The following is a 16,850-nucleotide window of genomic DNA, read 5'->3' as shown; positions in this document are numbered from 1 at the left end:
GCATTTTCTTCTTTTTCCGTCGTATTTACTTGACAGTACATGTGCAAATGATTTTCCATTTATAGGCAAATACAATGTTAAAATAGAAGAGTTACAATTAACTTCTAACTATGATAAAGATCAGAAAATACTAATTGGTTCAAAAAATTTCATGCTAAAGCAAACGAACTTTAACTGCTTGTTTGGAGGATTGGATGTGATAAGGATAAGATAAGAGTGAGATAAGAGCATTATATAATATGAATAAGATAAGTTCTTATCTTTTATATGATGTTTGGTGCATAATAAATAACTTGTCTGATAATGACATTACATTATACAAATTATATGCAAATGATTAACTTGTTGGAAGCATGGTGATTTGTTTGAAATTTAGATATCTTTTTAGAACCAATTTATTAATCTCATAATTTTTTCTTCATATTTTGATGAATAATAAATAATTAAATTTGCTAAGAAAAATATATTACTGTTTATCTATGCTTAGGTTTTGAAACTTTTAATTGATTATCACTTAGTTAATTGATTCTCAACAAATTCGAAAGTTAATGGTTAGAATCTGAAAATAATCTTTTGAAACCGATGATTGAGTTGTGAACAAATGAACCAACGGGATTTAGCCGTTATGTTACATTGCTTAACTACTATTTCTGAATTTGATTTATGTTCATACTATCCAACAAAAAAAAATCCCCTTGCGCATGTGTGAGTATAAGGTGTTTGAAGAGACTAAAGATCCAGGAAGCTTCATTAGTCCGGTCACTGTTGGTGAATTATCTGTGGGAAAGGCACTGCTTGATCTGGGTGCCAGCATTAATTTGGTGTCCCTTTATATGTTGAAAAGGATGTTTTGGTAAAGGTAGATGGGTTAGTTTTTTCTGTGGATTTTATCATCATGGATATTGAGGAGGATAAGGAGGTTCCTCTTATTTTGGGCAGACCCTTCATGAAGACTGCTCGAGTTATTATTGTTGTTGATGCCGAAAAGTTGAAGGTAAGAGTTGAAGACCAAGATGTCAATTTTAATGTTTTTGAAGCTATGCAGCATCTGAGGGACAAGCAACACTACTTTCGGGATGATGTAATTGAGGACTTATTCAAGCCGATGATATTCACTTGAATAGGAGTAGTCCCTTAGAGAAGGTATTGAGGGGAGACCTAGAAGGAAATAGTATGGAGGAGGATAAGATGATCAAAACATGTTTAACAGAGTTGGATGCACCCCGCAAGTTGGGCAAAGAGAAGAGATCTGAGGCTCCAAAGGTGTGTAAAGAGAAGACATTGAAGTATGTATTCTTAGAAGAAGAAGGGCATAAATTGATAATCATCAGCAGCGCCCTTTCATGTGAAGAAGAACAATTATTAATTCGGGTGCTGAAGAATAATGCAGGGGCGATAGGGTGGACACGTGCTGATTTGCATGGAATCAGTCCTTCCTATTGCATGCATAAGATCCATATGGAAGAGAATTACAAATTGGTGGTGCAACCTCAGAGGCATCTTAATCCCACTATGAAGGAAGTAATGAAGAAGGAAGTGATCAAACTATTAGATGTTGGGATGATTTATCTCATATCTGATAGCAAGTGGGTGAGTCCAGTTTAGGTGGTCCCAAAGAAGGGGGGGGGGGGGGTATGAGTATGGTTAAGAATGATAAGGATGAATTAATCCCGACCAGAAAAGTCACTGGATGGCGTATGTGCATTGATTATCGGAAACTGAACCATGCTACTCGCAAAGATCACTTTCTTCTACCAGACATGGACCAAATGATTGAGAGATTGGATGGACAAGCATTTTACTGCTTCCTGGATGGATATTCTGGCTATAATCAAATAATTGTGGATCCCCAAGACTAGGAAAAAACAACTTTCACTTATCCTTTTGGTGTCTTCACATACAGGAATATGTCATTTGGACTGTGCAATGCACCAACAACATTCGAAAGGTGCATGTTAGCTATTTTTATGATCTTGAGGAGCAGTGCATTGAGGTGTTTATGGATGACTTCTCGGTATTCGGGTCGTCATTTGAGAGTTGTTTGGAAAATTTCGACATCGTTCTACAAGTGGGAGAAGTGTCACTTCATGGTGACTGAGGGAGTGGTCTTAGGGCACAAGATCTCTTCTCGGGGTATCGAAGTTGACAAGGTGAAGATTGAGGTCATGAAGGACCTTCCACCACCACTTAATGTCAATGGAATTCGGAGTTTTCTTGGACATGCAGGTTTCTATAGAAGGTTTATCAAAGATTTTTCTAAAATTTTAAAACTACTCAGTAATCTTCTTAACAAGGAGATTGTTTTTCATTTTGATGTTGAGTGTGCAAAATCTTTTGAATCTTTGAAATAAAAATTGATTTCTGCTCCTGTTATAGTAGCACCCGACTAGCATCTTGATTTTCAACTTATGTGTGATGCTAGTGACTATGTCGTTGGCGCGGTACTAGGACAGCGAAAGACTAAAGTTTTCCATGTTATACACCATGCTAGTAAAGTATTAAATGAGGTACAAGTTAACTATGCCACAACTGAAAAAGAATTACTAGCTATAGTGTATGCCTTGGAAAAATTTAGATCTTATTTGATTGGCTCTAAAGTTATAATTTTCATTGATCATGCTGCCATTAAATATCTGCTAACCAAATCGGATTCCAAGCCGATATTGTTGCACTAGATTTTGTTATTGCAGGAATTCGACTTGGTTATCAAGGATAAAAGGGGGAGCGAAAATTGTATAGCATATCATCTGTCGAGACTAGTCAATCAAGAGGTAACAGTGAGAGAGTCAAAGGTGGTGGAGGAGTTTCTTGATGAGAAGCTTCTCTTTATTCAGGAAAAGGCCATGGTTTTCTGACATGGCTAACTTTAAAGCTACACGGGTAATTCCCGAAGAGTTGACTTGGCACCAAAAGAAAAGGTTCTTGCAAGATTCTCGTCAGTATGTGTGGGACGACCCTCATCTTTTTAAGACTAGGTTGGAAGGATTATTGAGGTGTGTTCTAAAGAAAAGGCTAAGAGCATCCTATGGCACTGTCACAGTTTGCCATACGGAGGGCACTTTAATGGAGAAAGGACAACTACAAAAGTCCTCGAATCTAGCTTCTATTGGCCTTCTATATTCAAGGATGCACATCATTATGCACATCAGTGTGATAAAAGCCAAAGATCAGGCGAGATCTCCAAGAGGAATGAAAAGCCATTGACCAACATTCAGGAAATTGAGGTGTTTGATTACTAGGGGATTGACTTCATGGGGCCATTTCCACCATCATGCCCACTGTTAGGTACCAGTGGACAGAACACGCCTAGAAGGGAGAGTTTGAATAGGTGTCGCGGTTAACAATTACCGCTTTTTGCATTGAAGCCCTATTTTGGAAAAGCCCTAGTTAACTGATTAACACCCTTTCTTAATCAATTAACTCACAGAAAACAACAAGTTGCATAATGGCTTATTGTACATGCCACTCACCAATATTCAAAAACAGATAAAGCAAATATATTTGAACATAATTAAACTCGATATAGCAAATTTACAGTATCCACAATATCAACTAAAAATAGGCAATAATACAACTAGAAATGCAAAGAAATTAGGGATAGAAAATGTCTGCAATAAGGAATTTTATCCTGGTTTGTTTGCAGGTCGACTTGGAAACTACATCCAGGCATCTCCTTCTGATCTCGAGAGATTTTCTTCACTAATATTGAAACGAATGTACTGTTCCATGCAAACTTTCAATACAAACACTTAGACGCTCCCTTCTTAAATCCAGCAAACCACTTTCTTGGTTTGACTATTCTAACAGCCTAAGAAAACCTTTCTTATGATCTAGCCCCAACCAAGAAAACGTTCTAAACTCAAGACCACTAAGTCTTGGTCAAGACTCACTGAATCTCTTAGGTGGTAAGACATCAAGAGACGACTTCCCTTATTACAACACAAAAACAGTACAAAAACAGAGTATTATAAAGCACAATGTAGCTCAAAAAATTATAATTGAAACTCAGCTAAAAATCCTATACAAAACTCAAAAGTTAACATGAATATGTATGACTTCATTGATATGCAGAAACATACAATTTCTACACTAAAATTCTTCTAAAGAAATGCAAGAAAAGATAACAATGTTTAACACATTAATCATATGCAATTAGATGACAATTAAACCCTAAGCATGATACTATCTCTCACTATCTCACAATGCATTTCTTCTACCTATATGACACAATTAAGCACGAAAAATATGCAACTAGGATTCTAAAAATGAATGATATGATGTATGGTGCATGACCTAAAAACACAGTTTATATAGAAAACCTTTCTAAAACCTAGTTAATCAATTAAGTAGTCTTTTAATCGATTAACGGGCTGTTGAGAATAACTGTTTTCAGGTTTTCAGTTATCTGTTAAAACCGAATTCACGTTAATCGATTAAGGAAGGCCTTAATCGATTAACTAGCATATTTTTCATCTAGATGATAGATGATTAAATGGTAAACTACCTATATGTTATGCTTATACATGCTTTACCAATATATTATGCCTGAGATGCACAAGTAACATGTATGATTAATGCATGAACATATAATAGTCTAGATGTCCTGTCTCATGTAAATGAATTGATTATTTTTAAGGCTTGTGAGAATTGCATCTAGGTTTACCTAACCTAGACTCAATATCTAAGGCACACATCTAAGACTCTAAAAATGACTCTTTTAAGGAACCTAGTCTAGATATGAAACCCTTGAGTCTATGGCATGTTGATTTGTTGAGTCATCTTCAAGCTTTCACTAAATCCTTGTCTTCATCAAAACATAGGCAATCTAATAGTGCTATACTTGACATTTTGCACTTTCACTCACAAGTATACATTCTGGTGGCGGTGGATTATGTGTCCAAATGGGTAGAGGTCGTAGCTTCACAAAAGGATGATGCTAAGACCATGATCAAGTTTTTTAGGAGGAACATATTCAGTCGGTTTGGCACACCTCGGGTACTTATTAGTGATGGAGGATCACATTTATGCAATTCACAATTGGAGAAGGTCCTACAACACTACAGGGTCTGACACAAGGTAGCATCACCTTATCATTCGCAAACAAATGGACAAGCGGAGGTGTCCAATCGAGAGATCAAGAGAATTATGAAAAAAAACATTGTTAACTACAAAGAAGGATTAGTCTCTTTGATTGGATGATGCACTATGAGCCTACCGAACAACATTCAAAGCACCCACTAGATTATCCCCTTTTCAACTGGTATATGGGAAGGCATGTCATTTGCCTGTAGAGCTTGAGCATAAGGCATTCTAGGCCCTCAAGTTCTTCAATTTGGATCCTAAGGCAGCAAGTGACCAAAGGAAGCCTCAGTTACAACATTTGGGGGAGATGAGACTTACTCTTATGAATGCTCCAAATTATACAAAGAAAAGGTCAAGTTGTATCTTGACCTGAAGACCCGTCAAAAAGACTTCCGGCTGGGTTAGAGTGTGTTGTTGTTCAATTCCCGATGAAGTTATTTCTGGGTAAACTAAGGTCTAAATGGTCAGGATCCTTCCTAATTAAGGAAGTTAAATAGCATGAAGCGATCGAATTGCAAGACATGGCGTCTCAGAGAAGCTGGGTGGTCAATGGCCAGAGGGTAAAACCTTACTTGGTTGGTGACGTCGAGCAGCTCACCATAACCATCAACTTATCAGATGCTTAATAGAACAGGCATCGAGCTAATGACAATAAACAAGCGCTAACTGGAAGGCAATCCAGCATTATTTTCTTGATTGCTTAGTTTGTAATCTGTGTTTTAAAAAAAGAGGAATTTCTGGGCAATTGTTGCCCAGGCGAGGCACACCTCGCCCAAGCGAGGAGAAGGACATTTTCAAGAATTCTTATATAACTTAAGTGACACAATAAAAGATTTTTCGATTATCTTATTAACTGATTTATGTATAGGATTCCATTCGACCCATGGTTGGGAACTAATGATTGGTTCTGTCTATAATGATTTTGGCTTTGCTCAAAATTATCAAATTATATCTGGTCTTGTTTCCACTTTTCTAGTAATTTTAGATACAGTTTTAAAATATTTGATTTTCCGTTATTTAACTCGAGTATCTCCGTCACTTGTAGTGATCCCTCGCCTAGGCGAGAAAGGTGACCTTTCAGTACCAAGTCCCTCGCTCATGTGACAATTAATTGGTTGCTTTCTGTCTTTTGGTCACCTAGGCGACAAAGCCTCGCCAAGCGAGGATGACAAACCCATCAAATCTGAGTGGCTCGCCCAAGCAAGAATCCCTTGCCTGGGCGAGAGGGCACGAGTTTCGTTTTAAAAAGGGGGGGTGTTGGGTTCATTCCCGGAGAAACTCATAGCTTATGCCCTCTCCAAGAGTTTGAATCACATCTTCTGCATCATCTAGTTCACACACTCCACCATTGCATCATGAGCAGACAAGTGCAAGTGCATTCTTGACTTTATTATCTTCTTATTTGTGCATTGTGTAAAGTTTAATTTGTTTTAAGCACATTTAGGATAGATTAGGCGCTCTTTATGCTACATTCTTATTGCTTTGCATTGCATTGTGTTGTGGAATCATGAGTGTCATCACCAAGAGAATCTGGTTTTCTAAGGGGGAAACCCCAGTTTAGTTCATAACTGTGACACTCATTAGTGATTATAATGTTCAATGTGTTTATAGTTGATGTAATAGAATGGTTGTACTGGATAGAACATGAGTGGTTGTTGTTGGTAATGTCACTGATTGTGTGGTTTTGCTGTATTGCAGGAGGGAAAAACACTAGCTCAAAAGAACCCCCCTCCTCCTAAGAAGTTGAGAGGAGCATCAACTTCACAGGCTCCATCAGAGTTTGACCGCACTACATTAAAAAAGAAGGGGAAACAAGAGTGATACACCCTTTTCCTCAACTGGGTTTTCATTCTTGGAAGGAGAGTAGAAATGGAAACAAATGAATATCTCGTTTTCACAACACCCCTGACTGAGTTGAAATGGTGGGCATTGGCCACCCCAACTGAGACATTGTCCACTAGAGGGGGAAGAATTTACCTACAAGTCTTGGGTCAGGGGGGAGACCATCCTGTTCGACAGAGACACTGTCAATGACTTGCTGAAAAACCTATTTGAGGCACAGGAGGGGGCTTGTGCTAGTATTATGATGTTGCAATCAAGGGTGCGTTCACTAACAGAGGCACTGTTCCTCTATTGGGTGTGGCTGGAAGGTCATACAACACCGATGGACAACCCCTCAGGATCTATAGGAAGCATATGACCACTTTGGCTCAGGTATGGATGAATTTCTGCTCCACAACGTGATTCCAAACAGTCACATTTCATCTCTACCCCTCGCTAATTGTCATCTCATCTATGCAATCTTGAAGGGTATAACGATTGATGTGGCTAAGATCATTGTGCGGGAAATGTACCAGACCGTAGTCAGAACTAGAAAGAATAGATCTTTGGGATTCCCATCCTTGATCACCAAACTCTATTCTAAGAAACGGGTTCAGGTTAACAGAACTCAGAAGATCAAACTCCCGATCACCTTGCATTACATCAGTCAGAACTGCAAAGAGGAGTCTGGTCCTCAGCAGGGTGACGTGTCTAACTAGCCACAGGCACCTCAGAAGTAGTCATCTCCACCTCAACAACCACCATTCCTACCTCAGCAACCGCATATGCCTCACTCGACACCACCTCAGGAGCTGCACATTCAAGATCAGCTCACTTGGATACGATTGCATATGGAGCACCTTGAGCTCCAAAATGAGATGATCCATCAGGGGCAGGTGTTTCATCACCAAGGGATGTTTGCTGCATTCCAGTCTATGGTTCCAGGAAACCAATTTTGGGGTTCCACGGATACCTTTACTCAGCAGTTCCCTTGGCCTAGGGTCAGGCCTATCTTTGCGGAGGAGGCGGGACCTTCTAGAACCACTTGAGATGGAGCTACGGTCGATGGTCATGAAGATGATAATATGGATTTCATACTCTGATGAGCCTATGGGCAGAAAATGGTTCCCCTATTTTGTTGTTGTTTATGTTTCAATGTTTAGAACGTATGTGTAGGATTGTTTAGGATGTATGTTTAGGACCAATGTTTAGGATGTATGTGTAGGATGTAGGAGTAATTATCATGTGTTTTGTTGTTTGTATGTTGTTTGTTTCATGTTTAGTAACAAATGTGTAGTCAATGAAAATATGTATGGTTAAATGTGTTTATTGTTATTCAATTGTGTTGTGCTAGAAACATGTGAATAAAATTTTAGGATAAGACTCTGTGATTGTGAATGATTAGGATTCTGAGGTTTGACTGTTTGGTGATATGGATGTTGATTCAAACATAGACTGAATAGGTTGAATAATGAGCAGTTTAGTCAAAGGACAAAAGCCTATAACCGGGTGAGAGAGTGCACCCAAACACATATGAGTGTCTTTGCTAGATTTCACCAATGAACTTTACCTGATTTTTTATTGTAATTAAGCAGGGAATAGCATGGAAACGATTATAGAGCCCTATGGGTCCCAACAAGTATAAGATTCTCTACTTTGAACAAATTGCCCCATCAAATAGTAATTTTCTTTTGCTAAGCAAAGAGAACATGAATTAAGTAAGCGCAAGGGGTGCTACCCATTACATATAAAACAAAGAAAGCAAAACAACATAAAACAAAGAAGAAATTACAGAAACATAAAACAACAAAACATAAATGGCAGCAGAACATTTAAACCTGTAGAAAAAATAGGACAATAATAAAAACTTTAGCAAACTAGAAACATCAGGAAAAAAACAACAGACTAAAATATACTTCCAATTTTCCAAGAACCAATAATAGAAGACAAGAAAAAAACACTTCCAATATACCAGGCACCAAAGTAGGCGCAATAGTTTTGAAATCAAACCGAACGAGAACCAAGATGACGATCTAATCTAGAATCTACAATACAAGCCCAAGGATCCATTCACCAATTCGTAAATGAAATGTAATTAGCCCCGGAATAAGGAGAGAGCCAAAGCCACGACTAGACCTAAATTTGATTCAAAAACTGGATCACACTAAAAGCCTTTCCCCAAAAAATAACATAATTTCTCATGAGCCAAAGAGACTACACTATAGAGAACCACAATATCAACCACATTTGAGACCATTTGGCCTTTCTATAAAGGCTTAGATGCAACTTAAACAAGGCTATACAAGTAGTGTGAAGGAGAATTGGAGTTCCTAACTAGGAATAAAAACTTAGCTAAGACGTTACTGCAAACTTATATGAAAAAAGGTTGTCCACCGATTCATAATGAAGGGAGCAGAAGATACAAACCACATATGCTTCTTATAGAATGACCATTCTCTCATGAAGCTCCAACTTCGTTGCTATCTTCCCATAAACATTTTCCAAAAAAAACAACAAACTTTCAACGAAGAGCACATAATCCACACCTTCTTTAGTAAAGAAACAATATAGACGACATAGAATTTAGAATTGCAACTTAAGCTAATTTTACCTTATACACCCCTGACGAAGCCAACTTCCAATTCCAACTATTTGCGACCACATCAATACAGATAAACGGTGAAATATTGTTCTACAAATCTAACTTTGACTCCTCCTATACGAACATGTTCTTCCTCGAAGGCACCTTCCAACCCCACTTGCCATCCAACCAAGGTCCACAATCTAAAACATGAGCCTTATCATCTGCTGCTATCAAGAAAAGTCTCGAGTAGTAACCTTTTAGGCAAAGATTTCCATCAGACACATCTATCCAAAATAGGGTAGACCTACCATCACCGAGAGTCTTCCACACATTTGAGAAAAAACAATCCTAACCAATCCCAACCATTTCCTCTACCTTTCCCACCTCATTCCAAGCAATACCTCTACCGAGCAATACGTCTACCACCTTGCCTATTAGCCCACAACAATCTTCTTTACATTTTGATTCTACTAAAAATAACTTTCTTAGGAGCTTTGAAGAGAGACAAAAGTTATATAGGGATATTAGTCACCCTACCACCAAAAGAAATAAATCTACACTTTCAAGAAGCCAATATTTAGCAACTGCATCAATAACCGAGATCCAAGTAGAAAATCTGTTAGGACTTGCCCCCAAAGGAAAACCAAGATAAGAGAAAGGAAAACAACCAACACTACAAGACATGAGTTGAGAGGCTGAATAAAGAAAACAAGTGTTGACCTTCACACAAAAAATGGAACTTTTCTTCGAATTCACCTTTAGATCAGAAACTAATTCAAAGCAACGAAGGATGCTCCTTATACACCAAAGGTTCTCTATAGTTGGCTTGCACACCATGATTGTGTCATCTACATATTGCAAGTTAGACACTTCTACATCACTTCCACCAAGATTGTACACCTCAAACAACCCAACACCCCCAACTGAACAGATAAGACTAGAGAAGCCTTCTGCCACAAAGAAAAATAGAAAAAGCGTCATTTGATCTCCTTTTCAGACACATCTGGACCCAGAAAATTGCTCAATAGGGCTTCCATTCACTAGGATCGACATAGTTGTTGAGAAAAAGCAAAATCTGACCCACTTCCTTCAAGAGATAAGAAACCTAAACCTCCACATCAAATAAACTGTGTAGTTAATATTTCCTTGCCGAGTTAGTTGTCTCAATAGAAGAATTTATGGGTGAAGTTGTGTAATCTGTGAATTGACATCGGGGATGCTTTCTGGTGTATCCTTGATGATTTCAATGCGGCTAAAGATGCTTTATGGAACCCGAACCTCAACATCCAATGGAATATGAGTGGGTCTTAGCCTGTACATAGTTTATCACTATAATAAAATACTTTTGATTGATGAGATGAATTAAATAGAAGGAAATAGGAAAATTAATGATAATAGCATCTGTCGTTGAGCAATTTGAGTTTTGAAGTAAAAGTTATCCAATATCATGGGCATATCACATTAACTAATGAAGGAACATAAAGGATAATCATATATATTTTAGGTTCGACTCCAACACATCTTTAGAGAAGAAAATTTGATGGCAGGTTTTCTATCTAAACTTAGTTTAGGCTTAGAGGAGAATTTGAGAGTTTGAGACTTTCCGCCTCCAAGAATGCTTCCTATCTTGCAATTGGATATTGCTCCTATGATGTAGTTCTTTTTTCTTTCTGGTTTTTTTAATTTCCAATGTACCAAAAAAAAGATAATTTGAAACAATTACAAAAAATCACAACTCACCAGATGCTTGGAGAGGATGATGCTATGAAAAAGAAAACAAAAAAACCACACAAGTTGTATCTATTTATTTATAGTAAGAAAACAATCTACCCTTAAATCTAAACGGAAGCACTCTCCTCTCCGGAAAGGACTCTACTCCACCTCATATATTAAACATTATATATTTGAGGCATCAAGAAAATGTTTGTAATTAGAACACTTGTTAGCATGAGTAGGGAACCTCTCCATTACTAGAAAGAGAAATGATTTTTTACACTTAGTTTTAGAATAAAAGTATCATTACAAGTGTAAACAAAAGGATACAATTATTTTTTTTATTTTGCTTTATTTTGTGCAGTACTTACCTCTCCATTACGGAGAGAAATCTTACTTGGTTAGCATAATCTATATCTATATCTTCTCTAACAAAAAGAAAATGTTGAGCATTAGTTAGGTGATGCAGGCAAACATGACTAACCTGGTACTATCAAACCAATCATTGAAATCACTTTTAACATCATGCAAAACAATCAAACAAGCCCTTCAAATCCACGCTCAAACCGTAGTTAACGGAATTCACCACGACCCATTCCTCATAACCCCACTCATCTCCTTCTTCGCTTTCTCAAACTCCTCAAGCGCGTTGCCCCATTCTTCCCTTCTCTTCTCCCAAATCACCACCCCAGACCTTTTCCTATACAACGCCATGATCAAAGCCCACTCTCAGTCTCACGCGCCTCATCACGCGCTCTCTTTTTACAAATCAATGCTTGCATCTCCAACATATCCTGATAGCTTCACTTTCCCATACTTGCTCAAATCATGTGTGCGTTTGTTCAGTCTCAAACTTGGCATTCAGGTTCATTGCCATGTGGTGAAAAATGGGCTTGAGTCAGATGTCTTTGTTATGAACTCTCTGTTAAATTTGTATTGTGTTTTTGGGGACACGCGGAATGCGAGCAAGGTGTTTGATGGAAGTCCTGTGAGAGATTTGGTTTCGTATAACACTTTGATTAATGGGTTTGTGGAAGCGGGTTTGGTGAGTTGTTCGATGAGGCTTTTTGGAGAGATGAGAAGGTTTTGTGTTGAGCCCGATGGGTATACGTTTGTTGCTTTGTTGTCTGCTTGTTCGTCGTTGGAAGATTGTGAGACTGGGAAGAAGGTGCATTGCTTGGCGTACAAGAAACTTGATTCTTTAGGTTCCAATGCTTTGTTGATGAATGCACTCGTTGATATGTATGCAAAATGTGGGTGCTTGGAGATGGCAAAGAGAGTTTTGATGAGTGGGATTAGAATTGGGAAGAGTGATGTTGCAGCTTGGACTTCTGTCATGAGTGCATATGCTCGATGCGGAGAAGTTGATGTTGCTAGACGAATTTTTGACCAAATGGAGGAAAGAGATGTGGTTTCTTGGACAGCGATGATTAATGGTTACTCTTGCGCCGGGCATTTCGAGGAAGCATTGGAATTGTTTTTGAAGTTGGAGGACTTGGGGATGGAACCGGATGTGGTTGCTGTGATTGCTGCTCTTTCTGCTTGTGCACGATTAGGTGCACTTGAGTCGGGAAGAAGAATTCATCACAAGTATGCTGGTAAGAATTGGCCCTGTGACCAAAATGGGGGATTCATTTCTGCTGCTGTTGATATGTATGCTAAGTGTGGAAGCATAGACTCTGCTTTGGATATATTTTGTAAAACAAGTGATTATTTAAAAACTACTTTCCTCTATAATTCCATTATCTCTGGTCTTGCTCATCATGGCCGTGGTGAATCTGCTATTAGTTTATTTAAAGAAATGGAGATATTAGGATTACGACCAGATGAAATTACATTTGTAGCACTTTTATGTGCTTGTGGTCATAGTGGTCTTGTTGATGATGGTAAGAAGCTGTTTGAATCTATGTTAACTGTCTATGGGATTAGTCCTCAAATGGAGCATTATGGATGTATGGTTGATCTTCTTGGAAGAGCAGGTTGTCTGGATGAAGCATATCGTTTAATTCTGGCCATGCCATTTAAGGCAAATGCTGTTGTACTGAGAGCATTGTTAAGTGCTTGCAAGATACATGGAGACATTGACTTGGCTAAGATTGCCAGCAAAGAGCTCCTTACAGTGGAGCATGATCATGGAGCACGTTATGTGATGATGTCTAATTTGCTAGCTGACATTGACCAGCATGACGAAGCTGCAAGTGTGAGGGAAGCAATAGATAATGTTGGCATCCGAAAGCCACCTGGTTGGAGCTATGTAGAAACGAATGGAGTTCTTCACAAGTTTCTGGCAGGTGACAATTCTCATCCAGAAGCCAAAGCCACTGAGATGATGCTCTGGGACATTAGTAGGATACTGAAATCTATTGGACATGTTATCAGTGCATAAAAAATGGTGCTTGATCTAGATTAAATGGAGAAAGATTTCAGGTGTGTTTGATTTGCCAAGATGTATGAATATTGCACAACAAAGAAAACGTCATTGATGTTTACTGGACAAAACACTACTTGTGGAACCACACAAAAGTCACATTTTTTTGTCTGCTGCTAAACCAGGTGACAAAATTTTGTTCTGTACACTAAATTTTAAAATGTCGAAAGACCCCAAACGTTTACCCCCTTTGAAAAAATGTTCTCAGTCCCCATGCTTCTCAACATTCCTGCTTCTCATTCATTTCTTCAGTCACATTGAAGGTGAAGCAATTGGAATCTGCATCTCATCTTCACACTGCCTGCAACCACAGGTATTTTCATTTCTTCCGTCGTTCTTTTCATAGAGCATCTGAAAAAGAAAACCTTTTCTATTTCTCTGCATAAAAAATCCCTTTTCTATTTCTCTATTTCTTTGTGTTTCTGATTATTCTTTCCGTAGGAAGGAGAGGAAGCGAGTGAAAAACCAAAATGGAGAGGTTTAGTAGCTTCCAATATTTATTGCAATTTTGCTACACTGTTCCAATACTGATTCTTCTCATGAAACTTCAGGATTTTGGGTTAAACATTGTATGATCAGTTTTCTGTGTAACTTGATGCATCCTCATAGGTGATTTTGTTCATGGTTATGTATTAGATACATTTTCCTTGTGCCCCGCTTCCTTGCAAATGTATTTATTTACTTGAGGTGTCTTGTAAATTCTTGTGAATTTTTGAGCTTTTAGGATTGTCTAATTTTCATTAAGCTATATGTACTATCGGAGGGGAAATAGAAGGGGTATAAACTATAGGATTTAAGTGGGATGGATGAAATGGAGAAGTGTGTAACTCAAGCTTAAGGGAAACTTTTACTGCCTAGCTATAAGGCGTTCAATGTTGTATGGAACGAGTGTTGGACGGTAAAACAAGATAATAAACTCAATGTAGCAGAGATGGTAATGTTGTATTGGATGAATGAACAAACTAGACTAGATAAGATTATGAATGAATGCATTGGAGAGAAAGTTGGATAGCTCCTATCGTAGAAAAGATGGTAGAGTCTCACCTTAAGTTGTTTGGAATATGAGGAGGAGACAGATAGAAACGCTAATAAGGAGAGCAGATTAAATAGAAGTTGGTCCAAATGTCCAATTCATAAGGTATAAGGAGCCCAAAAAAACCATAGGCGAAACTATTAAAAATGATTTGGAAACCAACGCTCTATCAATGGACATGATTCATGATAGACCATTATGGTGTTTGATCCATGTAGATGGCTCCACCTAATGGGATTAAGGCTTGCCTGTGCTTGTTTTATAATTATTAAATCATACATAGTCAAATTGAAATGGTGATGGTGCTTTTGTGTGAATGACTTTTATATAGCATATATGAGAAGGCTTCTACCTTGTGTCTTTATTATTCATGGTATTTGTTATTCATTTTTATTATTGCAGTGACCTCCATATTCTTTCATAAACTTGATGTTTAACATTATAGGTTTTCACTATTTTTACTATTTTTTTTTGTTATAATTGTTATGGAACATGAACACATTTTTATTATCTTAATGGATTAAGGATGTATGTCAACATGTTGACCATATATGTTGCTGATTTTGTTTTTCAATTTTGTCTTGGGAGGACAGATGTACACAGCTTTACACTCACATCCAAACAGATTGTTTTCAATATTTGAACCAATGACTTTTAGGTCACAAGACAAGCAACATTACTATCGGGTTGAGACGGACCCTCTGCAATAATTAGACAAAATGGAATGAAAGTTGGAATTGGTATTAGAGTTTTAAATTTTGATTTGTATTAATGTAATATTTGAAAGTGCGCATGTCAAGAGGAGCACTTTGGAAAGCTCTCTCATTATATGTCATGGTTTTGATGAGGACAACTTGTGCTAATAAGAGCTTGAAGATCATCAACAAATCAACATGCTTAAGTCTTTTGATTGGTACTAGACTTAGACTAGACACTAGTTTAGGTTGAGTCTAAGGCTTAGGTAACCTTAACACATGTCTCATATGCATAAAACTTTAAATCATTTCATCTTTGAGATATGTCATTCATAATATGTTCATGCATCACATAAATACATGTATCTGTGCATCCTAGGCATAAACTTAGTGTTAAACATGTATGAATCAAGTGCATAACATAAACTTAGTGTTAAACATGTATGAATCAATGTCTTAATCGATTAACTGGGCTGTAGAACTGATTCTTTATAAACTGCATTTTCATGTCATATCTTGATATATTTCTCATCATGATATATTTCTCATCATTTCATCTCTCATGTTCATGCATTCTTTGATGCTTTTGTGAAGTTTTTGCATTCTGTAAATTCTGTTTTTCAACTAATACATTGTCATATTACATGAGATCGTGTTAGGTGTTTAGAGTAAAATCTTATTTGTTAGATATGATGAGCTTTGTAATTGCTTAAGTTTACTCTATAGTTTTGTTGTGAAAAATCGTTGTAACATTGGGAATCTCGAGGTCTCGTACCACCTAAGACATTGAGTTGTATCTTCATTTTGCTTAGAGTTCTTGATAAGAAAGAACAAGGTTCTTGGCTGGGGCTACGCCGAAAGAAAGGTTTTCTTTGTCGGTAGGAAGGGAGTCAAACCATAGAATAAGGTTCTTTATTTTCTTGTGAATGTCTAAGTGTTGTAATTGGAAGAAGTGCTTGTAAAACATTGTTTCAATTATAGTGAAGAAAATCTCACAGATCAGCCGGGAGGCCTGGATGTAGTTTGCAAGTAGACACGCAAACGAACCAGGATAAAAATCGTGTTGCAGGATTTTTTCTTTCTCTCTTTCTCTCTTTATTGCATTTAATCGGTTAACTTGTATAGTAGAATTAATTGCTATATTCTGTATATTTGCTATACTGTTAATACTCTGATAAAATTGTAAGCTCTGTGTATTCATTTCAATATCGGTTAATTGTCGTACAAGAAATCGAATTTGTTTGAGCTTGCTGTTCTGTTTTAATCGATTAAGTCAATTGCGTTAATCGATTATCTCTATTCATTTAATCGATTAATCTGGGGTTAATTCAGCATTAAGTGTTGTTTTCGAAAAGCGGATATTCTAACCGCTACACCTAATCAACACCCCCCCCTTCTAGGTGTATTTTAACCACTGATACCTAACAAGTGGTATCAGAGCTAGTACGAAGTGCTAGCTCAACCGCGTATTCGTGATCCTAAGGGAAAACAATA

General features: G+C 37.5%; 1 protein-coding gene across 1 annotated transcript; it reads left to right on the top strand.

The window, feature by feature from the left end:
* LOC109347604 (pentatricopeptide repeat-containing protein At2g22410, mitochondrial-like) lies at positions 11,653 to 13,792 on the top strand. Its single transcript, XM_019587537.1, has one exon. It carries the CDS (start codon positions 11,664 to 11,666, stop codon positions 13,584 to 13,586), a length of 1,923 nt encoding a protein of 640 aa, XP_019443082.1. The 5' UTR covers positions 11,653 to 11,663; the 3' UTR covers positions 13,587 to 13,792.

This window comes from Lupinus angustifolius, chromosome LG05 (genome assembly GCF_001865875.1).
Source record: "Lupinus angustifolius cultivar Tanjil chromosome LG05, LupAngTanjil_v1.0, whole genome shotgun sequence".
Classification (NCBI taxonomy): domain Eukaryota; kingdom Viridiplantae; phylum Streptophyta; class Magnoliopsida; order Fabales; family Fabaceae; genus Lupinus; species Lupinus angustifolius.
This window is presented reverse-complemented; position numbering and strand designations above follow the sequence as displayed.